The sequence below is a fragment of the Littorina saxatilis genome, unplaced genomic scaffold (genome assembly GCF_037325665.1).
Source record: "Littorina saxatilis isolate snail1 unplaced genomic scaffold, US_GU_Lsax_2.0 scaffold_549, whole genome shotgun sequence".
Lineage (NCBI taxonomy): Eukaryota > Metazoa > Mollusca > Gastropoda > Littorinimorpha > Littorinidae > Littorina > Littorina saxatilis.
In genome coordinates this window covers 35,001-57,133 of record NW_027126352.1, presented here as the reverse complement: position 1 = coordinate 57,133, position 22,133 = coordinate 35,001, and the positions used below count along the sequence as shown (strand labels likewise).

General features: G+C 41.9%; 1 protein-coding gene across 1 annotated transcript in view; it reads right to left on the bottom strand.

The window, feature by feature from the left end:
• LOC138954787 (adhesion G-protein coupled receptor G6-like) overlaps positions 1-21,371 on the bottom strand; it is a 34,254-nt gene extending 12,883 nt beyond the window's left edge. The window contains exons 1-8 of the mRNA XM_070326556.1: positions 20,907-21,371; positions 16,981-17,039; positions 16,506-16,652; positions 12,650-12,744; positions 6,685-6,962; positions 5,241-5,464; positions 4,587-4,760; positions 3,827-3,963 (exon numbers count right to left, since the gene is read on the bottom strand). Of these exons, the coding sequence (XP_070182657.1) occupies positions 3,827-3,963; positions 4,587-4,760; positions 5,241-5,464; positions 6,685-6,962; positions 12,650-12,744; positions 16,506-16,652; positions 16,981-17,039; positions 20,907-21,045 (1,253 nt within the window). The 5' untranslated portion in view covers positions 21,046-21,371. The remainder of the gene's footprint in view (positions 1-3,826; positions 3,964-4,586; positions 4,761-5,240; positions 5,465-6,684; positions 6,963-12,649; positions 12,745-16,505; positions 16,653-16,980; positions 17,040-20,906) is intronic.
• Between the last annotated feature and the right edge of the window lie 762 nt (positions 21,372-22,133).

The window sequence follows — 22,133 nt, the reverse complement described above, 5'->3', positions numbered from 1 at the left end:
CTGTTCTTCGCAACCTATGGACGGAGGAGCAAGTCGATGAACAAGTTCGTACGACTTCTGAGTATGTGGTTGACTTGAGGAACCGGATTGAGGAAACCTGCAAACTGGCGCGTCAGAATCTGTCAGCTGCTGCACAGAAACACGCGAAGGTGTTCAACCGGAAGACAGTTCGAAGACAGTTCCAGCCTGGAGACAAGGTTTTGTTGCTGCTGCCGCAGAAGAAGAACAAACTGCAGTTGTGTTGGCAGGGACCGTTCGACGTTCTGGAGAAGAAGGGCGAGTCAGACTACAGGATTCGGATCTACGGGCGTGAGAAGCTGTACCACGCCAATCTTCTCAAGTTGTACAGAGACAGACAAGGGCGACAGGGTCAACCCGTTGTGGGGTTTGAGCTAACAGAGATCAGAGGCGACCTTTTCAGCTGTGAACCTGATGATGCTATGGCCCACTGCGTCAGTGAAGATCTTGAGATGGGAAAAGGCATTGCCGTTCACTTCAAGCAATCGTTTGGAAAAGTTGATCAACTTAGAGCACAAAACAAGAAGGTGGGAGAGGTGGCTGTACTACAGGTAGGTGCTTCCTACGTTTACTACATGATCACCAAGAAACGCTACTTTCACAAACCCTCCTACAAAACGCTGCGGTCCTCCATGGAAGCTATGAGGGACCACTGCAAGCAGAACAATGTCGCTTCCCTGGCCATGCCGCAGATCGGATGTGGATTGGACGAGCTGAACTGGAGCGTCGTCCTTGAGATAATCAAGGAAGTCTTCAAGAACACAGGCATAACTGTTAAGATCTACACCTTCGGGGGCTAAGAAACACGGTTTTTGTACATTTTTGACGTGCATGCTACAGGAATAATGCATATCTTTTTGTTTGCTTGTTTTGTCATGTGCGGGTGATTCCCGGTAGTCGCAACGTGGGAGCCGACTACCTCAGTCGGGCATGCGTTGAAGAGGGAACTTTTGCCGTGTAGACAGATGTCTATGCTTAACTTGGGGGGCATTGTCGCGGACAGTTGTATGTAGTTATAAGGTTCCTTGGTCGGGCGTTGCTGACAGGTACCTGTGTCAAGGTGGGAAGACCGGTAGCTGGGCTTAGCTCAGTGATTCGCGCCTTGCACGCTTTGCACGCATTGCACGGGACGTTCACGGTAAGCTGCGCGCTATTTGTAGGGTTCACCGTTTACCTGGTTGCTGACTGAGAAATTCATAGGCATTCTTTTTTTCTGTCTCGGCCGAGACCAGATGTTTGTTCGAACGGCTTCGAAATTCGTGTGTGAATTGTCGTTTGAGTTCGAAGTTATTTTCAGTAGTAATGTACGTCTACTGTGGACTTTGTTAAAGTCGGTTGCGTAAAGTGCGCGATGTTTTTCATTAGCCTGTGTGAGGTAAGTCAAATTTCTTGGTCTAATTGGATAGACTTTTGTCAGTTTTTGCTGAAGGTGAATTAGCGGCCGGTGGCAGGGGACAGGGAACCTACATTAGTTACCAGTTGTACTGTTTTGTCTCGTCTTTGTGTTGTTGTAAATAGTGTTCATCATAGGGTTTAAAAGGAAATCATTATAATGGTAAATTATATCGTAGAAGGAAACCAAAGTTTAGTCATTGTGCTTCCTCCTCATCCCTAATAATGATGTCTATTGGAGGAGGAAGTCACGTGTCTTATATTTTTGGGGAGAATATTGACTTTGGCCTTCTAGGCTTTCAGTGTTTACTGTCGAAGACAGACCGGACGGGAAGGTGCGAACCCTAGCTTCACAGCATGGAGGAGGCACCACCACGCTGCTGCTTGAGCAGCCAGTTTGGACTCTCGCATCGTCACCCCCACGCTGCTGTGTGAGCAGCCCCTCTGGATCTTCTCCGAGGCTTCATTACGCTGTTTTGAGCAGCTACCTTGTAACGTCACAGCGGCGCAACCACGCTGCTGTTGGGCAGCAACATCGAACCGGCGCCGTCGCTGCAGAGTGTGTGCCGTGTGACAGCTCTAAACTGGGCTGATTCTCTCACCCCCGCGACAGAGACGCAGGTGTCGACCCGAGGGCGCACCCCCCCCCCCTGAATTCGTCGAACGTGTAGATAAGTACTTTCTTACGATAGATATCATTTATGGAATGAGGAGGGCCTTTATGACGTACGTGCTTTGTGTTTGACTGTCCTGATTGTCTCGTATGTCGTTTGTTGACATTATTTTGACTGTTGTGTACTTTCTCATGTTCATTATGTTCATCCTCATGCATTCGTGTTAACCCTTCCATTGTTCCATCCATCGTCACCCCCATATTTCACCCAACTGGGAACTATTAAATACTTTCATTTATTTACATTGGTGTTCTGTGAGTGCTGTGTGGTGTGGCCAAAGTTTTTGTGTGAAAAACTAAACATGCAAACGTGCATGCACGCGACAGATGGTATGATAAATACGATAGTTCATGAGATGAGATCCGATTTAGATACGCCTGGAAGAAATGAGATGGGATGGATAGATGAGATCAGATTTGTGGAAATGAGATGTGATCGGTTTGAGATGAGATTTGATCATGCAATACAATTCAATACGACTATAACCAGAAAGAATAAATAGTCCCGGTGAAACACTCAAACTTAATAGAAATTAATCGTTGGAAACTGTTGACAAACTTTTTGCACAGTGGGAGAAGGTGACCACCAAGGAATGCGAACAAGTCTCAACATTTACCGGAACTGTAATGGCAATTTCCGCAAATTTTCAGAAGAAAGCGAATCCTAGCAAAATCCATAACCAATTATTGATTTTACACTTACTAGCATTAATGCAATGAATCCCACGAACTTAAAAACAATACAATGAAATACACTTACTCAATAACCATAAAATGTATCACACTTACTTGATAACAATGAAATGTATCACAATTATTTGATAACAATAAACTCAATCACACTTACTTGATCATGAAATATATCACAATTACTTGATACCAATGAAAATATATCACACTTTCTTGATCTTCAATACATCACTCAAACCTTTGGAATTATTTAAAATGAATAAAATACAAGATGTACGAGTTCAGAAATTAAAACAAGGTTGAAAAACTAAAACTAAATATTTTTGATATTTCTTGCCAACTAGGCGTTTCGAACCCGTGACCGCCGATTTCGTCGGCGAGCACACTACCGCTAAGTCAATCTGGCACACAATTCTCGGGGTGAAAATAGAATTATCAACTTCGTACGTTACACGTGAGTTCTCCAGCATGTGTCGACGCCTTTGTTTTCGAGTTTCTCCGTTCGTATTTGTGTAATGTTCGTTCTGTCGATCTCACTCGAGGTACGTTAAGTTGATGACTGACCCTATGCGCCCGTTTACTTCGTATGGAAAGCAATTTTAAGTAGCGTTAATTTCAAGTGTGACCGACATTATGTTGTAGTCCAGCTCCGAAATGCATTGACCAATCGCCGAAAGGCTCTGACGTCATTTCTCAAAAGGATTTATCTGCCCAGAATTCAATATTGTTGATGACATACAAAGGATTTAGTTCGGGACGACGACGCCCTATGGTCGATGTCTTATGTAAAGGGAAGCAAGCGGTTAAAAACAAGCGTCGACAGAGCCAATGAAGGGGGATACTAACTTGTAGTTATCATCCGCTTGTGATAACACTTCCTTGATAACAATGAACAGTATCACACTTACTTGAAAACAATGGAATGTATCACACTTACTTGATAACAATGGAATGTATCACACTTACTTGATAACAATAACATGTATCACACTAACTTGATAACAATGGAATGTATCACACTTACTTGATAACAATAACATGTATCACACTAACTTGATAACAATGAAGGAGATGACAGTGACGGAAAGACCAGCAATGGACAGACTAAGGCCAATCTTAGAGATGAGCGAGAGGGCTGACTCGTGAATCTGTGCTATCTTCTCTTTCCTGCTTTCCTGTCCGTACAGGTCCTGAAACAATTAACAAATTGGTATTACACAAAATATGACCCTTATCGGCCATGGCTGCCATTGGGGATGTTAAATGTGACCTTTTCTAAATCTGAATTTCATCAAAGAAACAACTATACGCGAGGCAGTCGTGTCATTCTGTGAGCTACCTCGCTTCAAAATGCGAAACTGGTGAAATGGTCACCCTTACACACATTCTAACCTTGCATCGTGTCGCCATAGTAACAAACCTTCCGCTAAGATTTGGTTTAAAAGTGAAGAAACCATTTTTTTTTCATAGATTAAACTACTAGTCCTTAAGGCGATAGTGACCAGTACCTCAGCATTGTCGGAAAGATTATCACACCTACACGCGTATTTCAGCTACATTTTGAAGCTGTAGAAACAACAGTACTCTTACAAAAAAGGTAAGCGAACAAGCAAACAAACAACGCCTATATCTTACAGGTCGATAATTGACCAGTAGTACAGCACAGTTTGTGAGATGATCGCACTCACACATTTCGTTCCCTTACACAGTGAAGACATAATAACAAACTTCCTTTAGCAATAAAGTTATAAGAAACAAACACCAAACAAACAAAACTAAACCATATTACTATAATACCAAAGGTGATACTGACCAGTAGAACAGCGAAGTTTGTGAGATGATCGCACTCACACACGACCTTTCCTTGCACGGTGTCGCTATAGTTACAACCTTCCTCCGACCACGCCCCCTTCCCGTCTTGCATTGCGAAATCCCAGAAGACACATGTACTCAGCTCTCGTTGGAATGATTGCTCTTTTGACAGTGACTTTAATAGAAATAATCATTGTTATATTCATTGAAATTATTTAAACAAGTGTGCAAGTAATTCTGTGGCTTAAGAGGGAAGGGAGGGGTAGAGGTCGGTATTTATATTTAGTCAACTTTAAACACACACACACACATACACACACATACACACACACACACACACACACACACACACACAGACATACACACACACACACACACACATACACACACACACACAGACACACACACACACACATACACACACACACACATACACACACACACGCACACATACACATACACACACACACGCACACACACACACACACACACACACACACACCTCTACATGTTTTGGTCCAGCACCTGTGATTTGATAAATGGTTAATCACGCTCCAATCTTGTTAGTCGTAGTAGTAGTAGTATTTGTTGGTTTTGTTGTTGTAGGTTGTTTGTTTTGTGCTGTTTCTGTTGCTGTGATTGTGCAGCGGCCTACCTGAACGGGGGTGAACACAGTGGTCACGGATCCTTTTCCAAACGCTGTAAGGTTGGTTTTAGGCTGGCCGTCCACAGTGATTCGAAGAGCAATCACCTTGCTGTTCAGTGTGGCGTGACGGTGGCGCGAGTCAGCATCCGTCACGTGGGATCCCGCACTGGACCTGAACAGCGAAGACTTTGTGAAGATGCTGGCAGAGATGCGAATGTCTTGCCCCGGGTATTCTGCAAGACATGATTGTTCTCTCACAGGCACATTCTTGTCTGTGTAAACGATTCGGCTCGTCATCTGAGATCTGCCCAGACTTTTAAATGAGATAAAGCCATCCTTCCACTATAATACACAAAACCAAAACCTTCTGCCCGGATGCTTTCCGTAAGAAATTTTTAAAAAAGCGTTGTTATGGATTTATTTCACAGATTGGTATGGGTGTCTCTAGCGAAAAATCATAATGAAAATTGCACTTTGTAGATAAAGCAGCCAGCATGTAGTTGTTGGTGTGTGTGTTTTGTATCCAAAAGGAAGGCTAATGTTATTTCATGTAGAAGCCTAGACAGAATGATCTGACGTCGTTCACATGAAGGTAGATTGTACATTTAAACTTGGTTAAAATTGACGATTCCAACCCAATTTTGAACCGACCTTTGTCCACTAGAAGTCTGTGAAAAGCTCAGAGGAGAAAATTATCGAAACGTTTGTTCATGTCAAATGTCGCTTGATTTTTCACCGACATTCGGCTGTCTCGAAACCAGAGCACGAAAAAACCCAGATTACTTGCCAGCAAAATGGGAGAAACTTTCTCCGATATAATCCTTGGCTGGTGTATGCGTTCTCGGACTGGATGTCTTTGAGACAGAAGAACCCAGTTCCAAGTCTCCAAGCTATTAACATTGCTCTCATGACAGGTTTCCTGGAAATGTTGCATTGTATTGCATTTCGTCGCATCAAAATTAACTTGTATTGTACAGTTGTGTGTTGTACAACCTCTTACTTGGTAGTGAATTGCATTGCATTACAGCGCATTGTATTGCGATGTTACTAGTACATCTAACGTCTGTCGAAACTGTCTTTAACGACCTCAAAATGGAACGACCAAAAATGGAACGACCAAAAATGGAACGACCAAAAATGGTAATTATAGACATGTTGTTGCAATGGAAAGGTGATTTATAGAAGAAGAAAAACTATGGTCGGGAATGTGTGGTTGGCCGTAATGGACAGGTGGTCGGGTATGAGAGGTGCGTACAGAGGAAGATTTGAGTGTATAGTATTGTAATGTCGTATATTGCAATGTCTTATTGTGTCTTGTATGGCATTTCATTATGCTGTGTTGCGTTGCATTGCATTGTATTGTAATGCCTTCTGTACAGTATCGCACTTCTGTGGTATTGTTTTTGTATTATAATGTATTTTCTTAACTGTATTGTATTCTACTACATCTTACTCTCTACAATACTGCGGCCCATCTTGCCCGGCAGCATGATGGCGGTGTCTGTGTTGTCATATTTCCTCTCGCCCTCTGATCGGTTCCCCCGACCTTGACCGTCTGTGATATCGGTGACATCGCCGCTGTCCAACGCCAGGTCCAGTCCAAGCACGTGAGAGTCAGAGACTGTTGTCAGGTTCCAGACCTGAAGAACGGTGCTGTTGGTCTGAATGCGAGCGGAGCCTGCGTCGCCTAGTGACACTCTGTCCCCAAGTGACTCTACGGCTTGCAGTACTCTGAATTAAGAGATATCGCAGTATGAGACATAGAGGCTCATTAAGAAAGCGACATAGTGCAGTTAGAGACACAGAGGCTCATTAAGAAAAAGGCATTGCACAGTATGAGACATAGAGACTCGTTAAGAAAGCGACATAGTGCGGTTAGAGACACAGAGACTCATTAAGAAAAAGACATTGCACAGTATGAGACATAGAGACTCGTTAAGAAAGCGACATAGTGCAGTTAGAGACACAGAGACTCCTCAGGAAAGAGACATAGTGTCTACTATATAATTCAACAGGTGGAAGTATTATGCGTGAAGATAAGACAAGATGAAAACAAGTTAAGATATGATAAGATAAGACCAGACGCGTGTTTCTTTCAGGCGAGATATTCTTTCGGCTAGCCGCTCGCGAAGCTAGGAGGCGAGATTGTCTATGAAACGGTTTAATGGCTAGCTACGCAAGAATTAAACACCATTGGTTGATTCCGAAAAGGTCGTCTGCACTGGTCGGTAAAAAACCATGGACAGCCAATCGGATGGGCAGCTGCGTGGCCGCCATGTTTTCTCGCCAAGCGAGCAAGCCCAAAGCTACCTAGCGTCGGCTAGCGTCACTCGCGGCGAGATGTGCCCAAGAAACGGTACTTCCTCGCCCCACTCGCCAATCTCGCCTATTCTCGCCTGTAAGAAACAGGGGACCGATAGCATACGATTTGATAAGATAAGATAACATAACATGAGATAAAATAGCATAACATTAGCATAACATAGCATAACATTACATAACATAGCATAACATAGCACAACATACCGTAACATAACATAACATAATCTTACATAACATAACATAATCTTACATAACATAACATAACAAAAACATAACATAACATAACAAAATCTTACATAACAAAATCTTACATAACATAACATAACATAACATAACATAACATAACATAACATAACATAACATGACATGAGGTTTATACCAGGCGTTTAGTCTTGCAAAACTATAAACAACAGTTTACTACAATACTATATTTTATCCAAATCCTGACTATATATTTTCCGTCGCTCTTTCGGGCGGTCTTGACAAACCAATTAACTGAGTGTTCAAATCTCTACAACAAAAGTATCTGCCTTTGCTACCAGGGATGGCCAAATCGTCCGCCCGATCGCCAGGGGCAAGTAAAAAAATCCGCCGGGCTAGTAGAAACCGCCTGGCAACTCGCCCGGTTGGCCAGTAATAAGTCTGGTCAAATTCAACACTGGTGGTTGGTTGTAACATCGAGTTTTAAAGCCATAAACAATGCATATGCAGCAACTGTGATATGTACCGGGACTGCAAAATTTCTGGCGGGCTAGTGACTTTCTTTAAGTTACTCGCCCGACTGGCGAGTTAAATTGCTGACTACTCTAAAGAGTGGAACGAGAATTAAGCGAATGTGAAATATTGTAATATAAAGAATACCATGACCATAGTTCAACTCTGATAGACATGTGGGGGAATTTGCGGTAATAAATTTGATAGACGCACTTCGCCCTGTTGTAGGCCCAACTGCTAAGTAATTGTAACGTTAGGGCCTTGTATGTACAACAACAACCTCCACGTGGTTCCGGTTTCGTCATCATTGGTAAAGTAGACCTTTTGTTTTGTCAGGCGCGCATTTATGGTGGCCGTCAGACCCAGCGATGTACAGCAAATCATTTCTTACAATGCAAGCAATGCATTCGGTCGGGTAACATTGTGTTCGCAGAACGACAATGAAGCTCCACCCATTCCGTTAACAGCAGCCTAGCAGACTTTCCACTGTGTTGCACTCAATCAACAAACAGCGTCACGATTTTGTGACGAGACAATAGACTTGACCCACAAGTCAGCAGCGAATGTGATAAACGGGTTATCTCCCCTGAAAAGCGAAGCAAGCTTCGAAGATGGCGATGATGGAAAAGAGAAGAACTGTGAGCGAACTGCGAAAGGTGTGTGTGGGTGTGTGTGTGTGATGTGTGTCAGTGTGTGTGTATATGCGCGTGCTGTGTGTGATGTGTGTCAGTGTGTGTGTATGCGCGTGCTGTGTGTGTGTGTGGCTGTGCTTGCGTGAGCTTGTGTGTGTGTGTGAGAGAGAGAGAGCGATAGTGAGAGTAGGGTATGGTTGTTGGTGAAAGTTGAGTTGGACGCTGGGGTTGGGCGGGTGTGTGTGTCAGAGAGGGTTGTGTGTGTGTGTGGGGGGGGGGTGGACTGCGTGTGTGTGTTTATTTGTGTGTGTGAGGGTTGTGTGTGTGTGGGGGGGGGTTGACCGCGTGTGTGGGTTTATTTGTGTGTGTGAGGGTTGTGTGTGTGTGTGTGTGTGTGTGTGTGTGTGACTGCGTGTGTGTGGTTATTTGTGTGTGGTGTGTGTGTGCCTTTCGCCTTGTATTGAGGAAATTAAACTGCGTTTGCGTATTATGTGTGTGTTTGCAAGCGTCCGTGTATGTTAGGCATATCTCAGTAGGTGTGTGTATGTGCGCGTACGTGCAATGTGTGTGCGTGCGCGCGTGTGTTTGTGTATGTGTATGTATGTGTGTGTGTGTGTGTGTGTGTGTGTGTGTGTGAGAGAGAGAGAGAGACAGAGAGCGATAGTGAGAGTAGGGTATGGTTGTTGGTGAAAGTTGAGTTGGACGCTGGGGTTGGGCAGGTGTGTGTGTCAGAGAGGGTTGTGTGTATGTGTGGGGGGGGGCTGGACTGCGTGTGTGTGTTTATTTGTGTGTGTGAGGGTTGTGTGGGGGGGGGTTGACTGCGTGTGTGGGTTTATTTTTGTGTGTGAGGGTTGTGTGTGTGTGTGTGTGTGTGTGTGTGGGACTGCGTGTGTGTGTTTATTTGTGTGTGGTGTGTGTGTGTGCCTTTCGCCTTGTATTGAGGAAATTAAACTGCGTTTGCGTATTATGTGTGTGTTTGCAAGCGTGCGTGTATGTTAGGCATATCTCAGTAGGTGTACGTGTGTGTATGTGCGCGTACGTGCAATGTGTGTGCGTGCGCGCGTGTGTTTGTGTATGTATGTATGTATGTGTGTGTGTGTGTGTGTGAGAGATAAACAAACTATCAAGAACAAAACAAAACTGAACAAACGAAATGTTTTCCCCCCAACTCTGATTATTGCTTGTTTCGGAGACGACTGTGATTTTGACTTTTTGAGTAAGCCTACACGAACACACAAGCTCAATACAGCCGGCAACAAGTTCGCCGGTCGGGGCAGTGAAATACTATTTCAAATAGATCTATTTCACTAAGAATGTCAATGGATATAGGGCAACATACTTGTTTTTTAAATCAGTGATTGATTAGATCGTCATATTTTTGTGACACTGAGACCAAACCATCAAAAAATTAGCAATAGGCCTTGAATCAAAGTCGTGCGAGATCTGACCTTGCTGCAAATGTACGTGTACGACTTGATTGTGTTGACGTTCAACTGGTAAGCTGGGCGATTGCAGGCTTTTATCCAGCGAAGGCAGCGATCTAGATGGTACAGATGCTTTCCCGGTTTCACAAATGGGATGAATTTCACGCCAACACAGCGTTCAGGATACCTATCATCCGTTTTACATTGTCCCCAAGCACAGCGCTTGTTAGCAGCATTTGTGTGTGTTTGCTTCCTAAAACAAGGGAAGTAACTCCCAGAGTCTCGATATGTGGATATGGTTAATTCGATTCGGCGGCATTACAATTGTTTTGTCAAATTGAATATGGAGCCCCATGTTTCGCTGAAAACAAAAAGCTGTTGATATTTAACCTTTGCCGTGCTTCCTGGGTTCACCTGTACCCAGAGACACACTAAAATCATTGTAACTCTGGAACCATTAAAGGTATCGTTTTGAAATTTTAAGTATCTCTCACACACCTAATTTGCTCTCTGTCTGCAAATTTTTAGTGTGAACATGACAAAACATTAAAATTAATTGATTATGATAATTTACATAAACACTACCGATGGCGCGGGTTCACACAAACCCATACTTTTAAAGAGTAGTAGTGATTGTAACTATCCCTCTGCCGACGGCGCGGGTTCTGCTACACCCATAATTACCAAAGCGGTGGAACAGTGTCTGTCTGCCTGTTTGTCTCCAAGAGACTGTCTGTCTCTCTGTCTGTCTGTCCGTATCTCTCTGTCTGTATGTCTGTTGTCAGTTGCTCTGTCTGACTGTCTGTCTAGCTGTCTATCTGTCTATCCGTCTATCTGACTGTCTGTCTATCTGACTGTCTGTCTCTGTCTCTCTCTCTCTGTCTCTCTCTGTCTCTCTCTCTCTGTCTCTTAGTCTCTCTCTCTGTCTCTCTCTCTCTTAGTCTCTCTCTCTGTCTCTCTTTCTTAGTCTCTCTCTCTCTCTCTCTCTCTTTCTTAGTCTCTCTCTCTCTCTTTCTTAGTCTCTCTCTCTCTCTTTTTTAGTCTCTCTCTCTCTCTCTCTTTCTTAGTCTCTCTCTCTCTCTCTCTTTCGTAGTCTCTCTTTCTTAGTCTATCTCTCTCTCTTTCTTAGTCTCTCTCTCTCTTTCTTAGTCTCTCTCTCTCTCTTTCTTAGTCTCTCTCTCTCTCTTTCTTAGTCTCCCTCTCTCTCTTTCTTAGTCTCTCTCTCTCTTTTTTAGTCTCTCACTCTCTTTCTTAGTCTCTCTCTCTCTCTCTCTTAGTCTCTCTCTCTCTTTCTTAGTCTCTCTCTGTCTCTTTCTTAGTCTCTCTCTGTCTCTTTCTTAGTCTCTCTCTCTCTTTCTTAGTCTCTCTCTCTCTCTCTTTCTTAGTCTCTCTCTCTCTTTCTTAGTCTCCCTCTCTCTCTCTTTCTTAGTCTCTCTCTCTCTTTCTTAGTCTCTCTCTCTCTTTCTTAGTCTCTCTCTCTCTCTCTTTCTTAGTCTCTCTCTCTCTCTCTTAGTCTCTCTCTCTCTCTCTTTCTTAGTCTCTCTCTCTCTCTTTCTTTGTCTCTCTCTCTCTTTCTTAGTCTCTCTCTCTCTCTTTCTTAGTCTCTCTCTCTCTCTTTCTTAGTCTCTCTCTCTCTCTTAGTCTCTCTCTCTTTCTTAGTCTCTCTCTCTCTCTTTATTAGTCTCTCTCTCTCTCTCTCTTTCTTAGTCTCTCTCTCTCTCTCTCTTTCTTAGTCTCTCTCTCTCTTTCTTAGTCTCTCTCTTTCTCTCTTTCTTAGTCTCTCTCTCTCTTTCTTAGTCTCTCTCTCTTTCTTAGTCTCTCTCTCTCTCTTTCTTAGTCTCTCTCTCTCCCTCTCTCTTTCTTAGTCTCTCTCTCTTTCTTAGTCTCTCTCTCTCTTTCTTAGTCTCTCTCTCTCGCTTTCTTAGTCTCTCTCTCTCTCTTTCTTAGTCTCTCTCTCTCTCTCTCTCTTTCTTAGTCTCTCAGTCTCTCTCAGTCTCTCCCTCCCCCTCTTCCTCCCCTTCAAGAAGTCGGTGAAGGGAGAAACCCGATGCACCCACTGAAGTAGCGCTGTGGGTTTCCCTGAACCCACCCCGTCGTTAGAGAAATAAACGGTAAAAACCCTCTTTCAAATGTATGGGTTCAGACAAACCCGCATCGTCGTTAGAGAAATAAACGGTAAAAACCCTCTTTCAAATGTATGGGTTCAGACAAACCCGCATCGTCGGGCGTGTGTAGTCAAAAGCGGCATCCGGCAAAGGTTAATGATTGGCACCAGAAACATTTGTCTGCAATCAAAATAAGTACACACGTGTACAAATGAGCCTACCTGTTTGTTGCATTATCCGCAGTGTTGGACTGTTCTAACACAGTCTGGTTGAGTCCAGCTACAATCTCAACGATCTCCAATAAGTCTGTTGCGGTCTGTTGATAAGATAACACGTGAAACATCAAACCGCAGCACTGGTTCACGGGGGATAACCGGTCAAAGGCCGAACAGAAGCCGAAGGCCGCTCATGACACGTGTGAAGGCAAGTTTTGTCTGTTTTCTAGGTATTGTTTGATTTATGTCGGGATTTAAGGTAAGCTACTGATTCAGCGATGACTAAATTTGTTTCTCGATGCATAAAAAGTCAGGGAGCGATTGATATTTGCCCGTAAATAGCCTTCAAAGCTGAAAATGTCCGCGATCGAGCACCGGAAATGGCTGTTCGATGGGTTTTGCAAGTTGAAATGTGCTTTATTTCACCAAATCAGCTCGTATTTGGTGTGGGTACGGGATTCTAGAGGACGAAGGAGTCATAAGATGTGCAAAGAAGTGCTATTTGGGAGTAGAATAAATCTTCCGAGACAGTAGACAAGAGAAGGTCATATTTTTTTAGATGCGCGTAGGCCGATTGTCTTTCCGACAAGCGAATGATACAGCAGATTAATCATTCGTTTTGACCAGAAACCTAGTCTCTAGTTTTTATGAATGAGTTTTTTAATTAAAACAATCACGAGAACTCTCTCGCTTAGCCTAATGGCTGTTCGATGGGTTTCGCAAGTAGAAATGTGCTTTATTTCACCAAATCAGCTCGTATTTGACATCGGTTTGGTATATATATATTTTTTTTCTAATCCTACTGCGAACTGGATAGCAGACGCGGCACGACTGTTGCACCACACTTTGAAGTAATCCCACACTTTGAAGTAAATTACTACAAAGTGTGGGGATGTGCCCCACACTTTGAAGTAAACCCATTTTTTACTTCAAAGTGTGGGGGGATCTTCCCACACTTTGAAGTAAACTCAGTTTTTACTTCAAATTGTGGGGGGATCTTCCCACACTTTGAAGTAAACTCAGTTTTTACTTCAAATTGTGGGGGGATCTTCCCACACTTTGAAGTAACTTACTTCAAAGCGTGGGACTTTTGCATCGCCTGTTTGAGCCTGATGATTTTGTAAAAAAAAATGGCAAAGTCTTTTGGATGAGTGAACAGAAAAAGTGAGCGAGCCAAGAAACATAGTGATGTTTGTTATCAGGCTTTAAGCAATGTCCCATTGTTGAGTGTGACGAAAACTCGTGGTGACGATTTTAAAACATGTTGGGTCACGTATGGTCCAATCTTACATGGTCCAACCTTACATGGTCCAACCTTACATGGTCCAACCTGACATGGTGCAACCTTACATGGTCCAACCTTACATGGTCCAATCTTACATGGTCCATATATATTATTGGACCATGTAAGATTGGACCATGTAAGATTGGACCATGTAAGATTGGATCATGTAAGGTTGGACCATGTAAGGTTGGACCATGTAAGATTGGACCATGTAATATTGGACCATGTAAGATTGGACCATGTAAGATTGGACCATGTAGGGTTGGACCATGTAAGATTGGACCATGTAAGGTTGGACCATGTAAGATTGGACCATGTAAGATTGGACCATGTAAGATTGGACCATGTAAGGTTGGACCATGTAAGGTTGGACCATGTAAGGTTGGACCATGTAAGGTTGGACCATGTAAAACTTGACCATGTAAGGTTGGACCATGTTATATTGGACCATGTAAGATTGGACCATGTAAGGTTGGACCATGTAAGGTTGGACCATGTAAGGTTGGACCATGTAAGATTGGACCATGTAAGGTTGGACCATGTAAGATTGGACCATGTAAGATTGGACCATGTAAGATTGGACCATGTAAGATTGGACCATGTAAGGTCGGACCATGTAAGGTTGGACCATGTAAGATTGGACCATGTAAGATTGGACCATGCGTGACCCAACATGTTTTAAAATCATCATCACGAGTTTTCGTCACACTCAACAATGGGACATTGCTTAAAGCCTGATAACAAACATCATTATGTTTCTTGGCTCGCTCACTTTTTCTGTTCACTCATCCAAAAGACTTTGCCATTTTTTTTTTTGACAAAATCATCAGGCTCAAACAGGCGATGCAAAAGTCCCACGCTTTGAAGTAAGTTACATCAAAGTGTGGGAAGATCCCCCCACACTTTGAAGTAAAAACTGAGTTTACTTCAAAGTGTGGGAAGATCCCCCCACACTTTGAAGTAAAAAATGGGTTTACTTCAAAGTGTGGGGCAACAGTCGTGCCGCGTCTGCTATCCAGTTCGCGGTAGGATTAGAAAATATATATATATACCAAACCGATGTCAACTACGAGCTGATTTGGTGAAATAAAGCACATTTCTACTTGCGAAACCCATCGAACAGCCATTAGGCTAAGCGAGAGAGTTCTCGTGATTGTTTTAATTAAAAAACTCATTCATAAAAACTAGAGACTAGGTTTCTGGTCAAAACGAATGATTCATCTGCTGTATCATTCGCTTGTCGGAAAGACAATCGGCCTACGCGCATCTAAAAAAATATGACCTTCTTTTGTCTACTGTCTCGGAAGATGTATTCTACTCCCAAATAGCACTTCTTTGCACCTCTTATGACTCCTTCGTCCTCTAGATTCCCGTATCCACACCAAATACGAGCTGATTTGGTGAAATAAAGCACATTTCTACTTGCAAAACCCATCGAACAGCCATTTCCGGTGCTCGATCGCGGACATTTTCAGCTTTGAAGGCTATTTACGGGCAAATATCAATCGCTCCCTGACTTTTTATGCATCGAGAAACAAATTTAGTCATCGCTGAATCAGTAGCTTACTTTAAATCCCGACATAAATCAAACAATACCTAGAAAACAGACAAAACTTGCCTTCACACGTGTCATGAGCGGCCTTCGGCTTCTGTTCGGCCTTTGACAGGTTATCCCCCGTGTGGTTGGGAAACTTATTCTATGGATGTTGCTCCTTGATGGCTAAGGGACACGAGAGAGTGCAAACAAGTCGTGCATGTTTACTAACATTATTCACGCAAAAAACTAATAAAACTAACTGTGATTTGTTTTCAACATGTTCTGCAGAAAAGAAACATACCATCAAACTGATATCTAAATGTACAAGTAACTGTTGTGTCGTGTGTGACATACTCATCAAAGATATAAAATCGGTGCAGGATTTGCTCTCTGCAGAAATTACACATTAAGTTGCACCATCCCTTGCCTTTCATTCTATATGTAAAGGAATTTAAAAGAGCGTTGGAAATGTCAGCAAGAGAACTGAATCAGTAGATTAAAAAGGCCTGTACTGGTAATACCATTAATGACACGGACACAAACACATTATGAGACGTTTACTGCCTCATTTGAGAGACCAGCTTTTTCTGTCAATCTGACCGAGGCCAAAGGCCAATGTCATTACAGATGAAGCCAAAGGCAATATGCTCACCAAGGATCGACATATAGCTGGCTTTTCTACAAGATTAAAATATCAAACAAATGATTTGAATAGCTCTGACTTTGACAACTTACTTTTTTATTTATTCATACTTACAGCAAAATGTAGAGTGAACGCACATACATTCTTGATGCGATTTGGTCACATATATGTTTGATTTATTCTTTGACAAATGTATGCAGTGTTAATATGTTTTGCTATAAAGCAAACACAAGTCTAGAACACAAGAGAGAGCAAACGCATGCAATCATTCATAATTATAAATCCAAATAACGATGGGAATTACAGCACAAAAAATAAGGTACTGATAAAACAGTCCATACCAACAGATAAATATCAAATAACCTATTCATGCAAAATATAATTGCGTCTTACATACTTCTGTCGGGATGTTACTTAGTCGTATAGCATTGTCCAAGATGTTGGCCACCAGAATGACATCAAGTGCGGATGTAGTGGTGTTTTCTCTTAACACAGCTTTAGTAGTGTTGACGATTTCTGGCAAAGTCTCTTCGTTTATATCAGCCTGAAAACAAAGACCAGGGTGGGCTTCTATGCATTCTTCATTGACAGCACACACATGTATTAGATTGTCGCAAAGCATTATTGGACGAGCGTACACTATTTTGGAGTCAGTGGCAAGTGCATCTTAACAAAATACACTTTCATGTAATGGTGGAACACAAAAATGCAAGTGATTGCAGTGATATGATACATCAATGTGTGAACAATATTTTGGTATTAATGACAGGTAAATCTAGACATAACACATGTATTTCATTGCATTACACTTTGAATATTAAGTGTGTCTTGTATTTCTTCATAATTTCTGTGACGAGTTTCGACTTTCTTACCATTGACAGATTCTTGATCGCGCCTGTTTTCTCAGATTCAACCAGTTCACACTGCAAAGCTGCAATGAATCGATACATAAACAAACAAACAAATACATTGATAAACTGATAAACTCATTGATCGACGACTGAACAAATCAATGAATGATAGGATTAATAATGAACACAGTAGTAAATAAATTAAAAATTGAACACATGGATGAATACATGAATTAATAGATGAATAAATAAATGAATGAATGAATGACTTCATCCATAAATAATTACAAGAATCATATATTATACATCCTCCTTTTTGTTCTTCTTGTTCTTCTTCTTGTTCTTGTTTTAATTAGAACTTTTAGGTTTTATCTGGTGATATCATTCCCAGAAACGTTCATGTGAAGTTTCATAAAGATCGGTCCAGTACTTTTCTCTGAATCTCCCTACAAAGAAACACACACACACACACAAACCGTTGTCTGGACCTAAAGCTTGACAGTTCAAGGAAACAAGGTGTGGCCCCCACCTGAGCCCGAACTGGTAGTAATAACGCACATATGTTTCTTCTTTTCCAAATCATAAATATAATGGCAACGGAAGGAGCCTCACTCTGGTTGGGGTTTTACGTGTTCCCTGACCCTAGAAGAATGGTGACTTTCGATCAGAAATAGTAGAGAAGCAGAATATTTGAGTTATTGCGACCACTTCATGGTCATTATGGTCCAACCCGTCTATTTCTGACAGTTTTTTCAAGCCTCAGCTCGTAAAGTTAAACCAAAGTGTGTCATGTTTGTCCATTTGACATAGTGTTTTGTAATATGACTTCTCGGTTAGATCCCTTTTATCAAGTCTAGGTTGCCTTCACTGTCCCTCAGAAAAGCTGCTCACAATATGTCTTCAAATATTGTGTTTAAAGGCAGAGTAAGCCTCCCGTAAACCATCACAGATACGGTCAGACTTTTACACACAGTACAAACACCCTTTCATTTAAACACTCACCAATTGAGAACATCCTAGGTGCCCTCCGTAAAGAGCGAACAATTTTCAAAGAATTTATTTTTGCGTGGTTTATCTTACCCCTGAGCCATCGTGAACCCGTGTGATCCAGTTTTCCTTTTTCACAATGCAGTCGTCAGTTAGTCATGAATGCGACTCGATGTGAGCTTATCTACAATAGCACGTTTTTTATGCACGAAACAACGGCTGTGGTTCACAAGAACTCTTGCGATGGCTTTTGACTGTTGAGAGGAACGGCGATTTGCACTGATAAACCGTCTGCTACGACCCTTGCGTGACCCTGCTTCCGGGCTTTTCTTTTTTTTTAAACTTTCACAACTTCGAATTGTTCTGATCTTGTCTTGATGAAAAACGAATTCTTTTATGATTAAAGAATGTTTGTGTAACAAGCTGTCAATTTATTATTTAGATTTTAAAAGTTAGGTCTAGCGCAAAAACGAGGCGCCGTTGTTGTTAAAGGCAGAGTAAGCCTCCCGTAAACCATCACAGATACGGTCAGGCTTTTACACACAGTACAAACACCCTTTCATTTAAACACTCACCAATTGAGAACATCCTAGGTGCCCTCCGTAAAGAGCGAACAATTTTCAAAGAATTTATTTTTGCGTGGTTTATCTTACCCCTGAGCCATCGTGAACCCGTGTGATCCACTTTTCCCTTTTCACAATGCCGTCGTCATAGTTAGTCATTTGAATGCGACTCGACGTGAGCTTATCTACAATAGCACGTTTTTTATGCACGAAACAACGGCTGTGGTTCACAAGAACTCTAGCGATGGATTTTGACTGTTGAGAGCAACGGCGATTTGCACTGATAAACCGCCGTCGTCTGCTACGACCCTTGCGTGACCCTGCTTCCGGGCTTTTCTTTTTTTAAACTTTCACAACTTCGAATTGTTCTGATCTTGTCTTGATGAAAAACGAATTCTTTTATGATTAAAGAATGTTTGTGTAACAAGCTGTCAATTTATTATTTAGATTTTAAAAGTTAGGTCTAGCGCAAAAACGAGGCGCCGTTGTTGTTAACGGAACAAGTCTACGAAAATAAATTCTTGGAAAATGTCTCACGCTCGACAGAAAGCAGCCAGGATGTTCCCGTTCGGTGAGCGTTCAAATGGAAGTATGCTTGTACTGTATTTAGACGCTCGGGGAGCTCTGTGATGGTTTACGGGAGGCTTACTGTGCCTTTAACGAACAAGTCTACGAAAATAATTCTTTGAAAATGTCTCACGCTCGACAGAAAGCAGCCCGGATGTTCCCGTTCGGTGAGCGTTCAAATGGAAGTATGCTTGTACTGTATTTAGACGCTCGGGGAGCTCTGTGATGGTTTACGGGAGGCTTACTGTGCCTTTAAACCGTCAAGCTCAACACAAACACACAAAAATACAGACACAGACACACACAAAACTACAGAAACACACACACACACACACACACACACACACACACACACACACACACACACACACACACACTGTATGTGTGCATGTACGTGTATCTTTGTCTGTGTGTCTGTCGTCTTAAATGTGAGAAAGCGAACTTTTGAGATATAGTGACTGATAAACCATGGTTTTCACTACTCTCCTCCCTGTATATTAACGACCTTCCTTTTAGTATTAATGATGACTGTGAACTCTTTGCAGATGATACGACCATACACCCTGCTGATAAAAAATGAGACAACGTTTATTTATAATTGCAGAACAGTGTATATCATCTCATAATAGGACGGAATATAACCACATGAGTCGTCACCCCAAACGACCATATGCATGTTAATTACAACAAGGCAAAACATAAAAACATCAGGAATAATCCTCATTTCATAGTAATTGGCAGCGACGCAATAGAGGAAGTAGGAGATCACAAAATTTCGGGAGTAAATATCGATAATAATTTATCTTGGGTCGTTGTGTAAAACCATGTCGAGGAAAATATATATCAGTTGAACACTTTCTTGATCCACACTCAAGGTTATTCTTTTTTTAACGCATACATACAAACCATCACGGATAAAACCATCTAGAACAATGCCAGTGCAAAACTCCTAAAATCATTGTATAGTCTACACAGACGAGCACTAAAACTAATGTTATTGACACAATCCATTTTCGTTTTCGACGATTATAAGAAACTTAGAATTCTGTCCTTAAAAGAAAGATTTAAATTTTTAAAAAGGCGTACTCCTTCACAAAAACCTTTCCGGCCGTGCACCACGTGCTTTCATCACACAATTTGAAGCCAAACCAAACTGTAATGTCCCCATTCCACCGATACATCTCTTTGAGTCAAGTTTAGCTTAATCTGGCAGCCTTGTGTGGAATTCTCTCCCGGACTCGGTTAGATTCCCAACGAGTTTTCAATACTTTCAAAACACACCTTTCATTATATTTAATGTCATATTACGAAAAGTCACAGTGATGGAAGACTTCGGTTTTGATTTATTTTCATACTGATCATATTTGTCTATAGCATCAGTGTTTCATCATATAAAAAAACTCCCACTTCTGTACATGACGTAAGAATTCGTGTAAAGCCTGTAATGTGTATACATAGTCCTGAGAATTCTGTTTTTCTGCCTTTTTTTCTTGCCTTTTTTATATGAATTTACGTGTATATATTTGATGAGTAGTCCCTCTCTGGGCAAGGGCTGGTTGCAAATAAAGCTCGTTTATATTGCTTATGCCACAACCCTCGTAAAATAAGAATTTGATATGATTTGATTTGATTTGATATCTCTCTCTCTCTCTCTCTCTCTCTCTCTCTCTCTCTCTCTCTCTCTCTCTCTCTCTTACTCTCCCTCTCTCTTACTCTCTCTCTTTCTCTATCTCTCTCTCTTTCTCTCTCACTCTCTCTCTCTGACAGGAACATCGACAGACCGTTGCTTATTTAAGGATGCAGACTTGAGCTTCTCCCAGTGATACTTACATGTTTTATGTTTAGTGACGATCAGGGTCGTGGCATTGACCCAGTCCACCTGACATGTCAAGGTCAGGCCGTCACACTGGTCACCCATCTTGTCCGAGGGTAGCTGGAGATGGCTGACATTGTACTCTCCTGTTGCCATAACGGTATCCCCTAGCAACCAGACCAGTCTTCCTGGTGGAGTTCCCAGAGAGTCAGCGGAACAGAAACATGGCGCGGCACGGGGTCCAGGGATGTGATTCAGATCCGTGCAGTTGTGGGTCAGTCTGCTGGGTGTGGCTGGCACAGAGAATGATTAAGAATCAAATATATTTATTGTAAATCATTTTGTTTGATCAGAACGGTTGTTCGGTACCATTAGTAACCATATTCACAGAATCATTACTGAATCCTGCCTTACGTTATTTTTCAGCATCATCATTCTATCACCCTGAAGAAGCCCCCCGTGGGGGCGAAAATTCGGTTCATCATAAATAAACATTCCATATTCATCACAAAAACTTTTGAGGAGATCGTTTTTAAATATTTGCCTATATATGTACCAAGCAACTACAAAATCAGCTTCCCATCATGAAGACGATAGAGCTACAATCGTGGGGAGTACAATGAGAGAGAGATACATACATGTATATGTTGCTTTGCCAGAGCCTGCCCCTGTAACCTGGGACACTTGAGACAACAATAAAAATTCACATATCTTTTCTTTAATATTGCATTTTCAAACAGTATGTTATTCTGTATGTGTTTCAAAGTTTAGAAAGATAACCGAAGGCAACATTTATGATAAATGCACAAACAAAAACGGGCAACTGGTTGGTATTCCTTTGAGAAAATGACGACCGTTACCGTTTGACTTTGACATAAAAATAAAAAAAACTAACTTGCTTGCCAAAGAAACCGGATTAAAACACAGGTTAAAGATTAAAGATTAGTAAAAAAAAAAAAATTTAAAAGACAGTTTAATTTACATCAATGTATAACCAGAGCCGCCCGTTGAGTAACAGACGAACGTTCCATTTAATAGGAAAATTAGACACGGTGTGTAACGATCGCCACGCATCAATTTCCAAACCATTTGCGCGAGAAAATAATATAATTTGTTATTTATTCTTGAATAGGTTTTCAGATTCAATCTCCCTTTACGAGTACACACACGAAATTGGGAGCTAGTTGATGAAACACAGGTAACTCAGAGAGTTATCCCGGGCCGTCCAAAGTGTCGCATTTTCG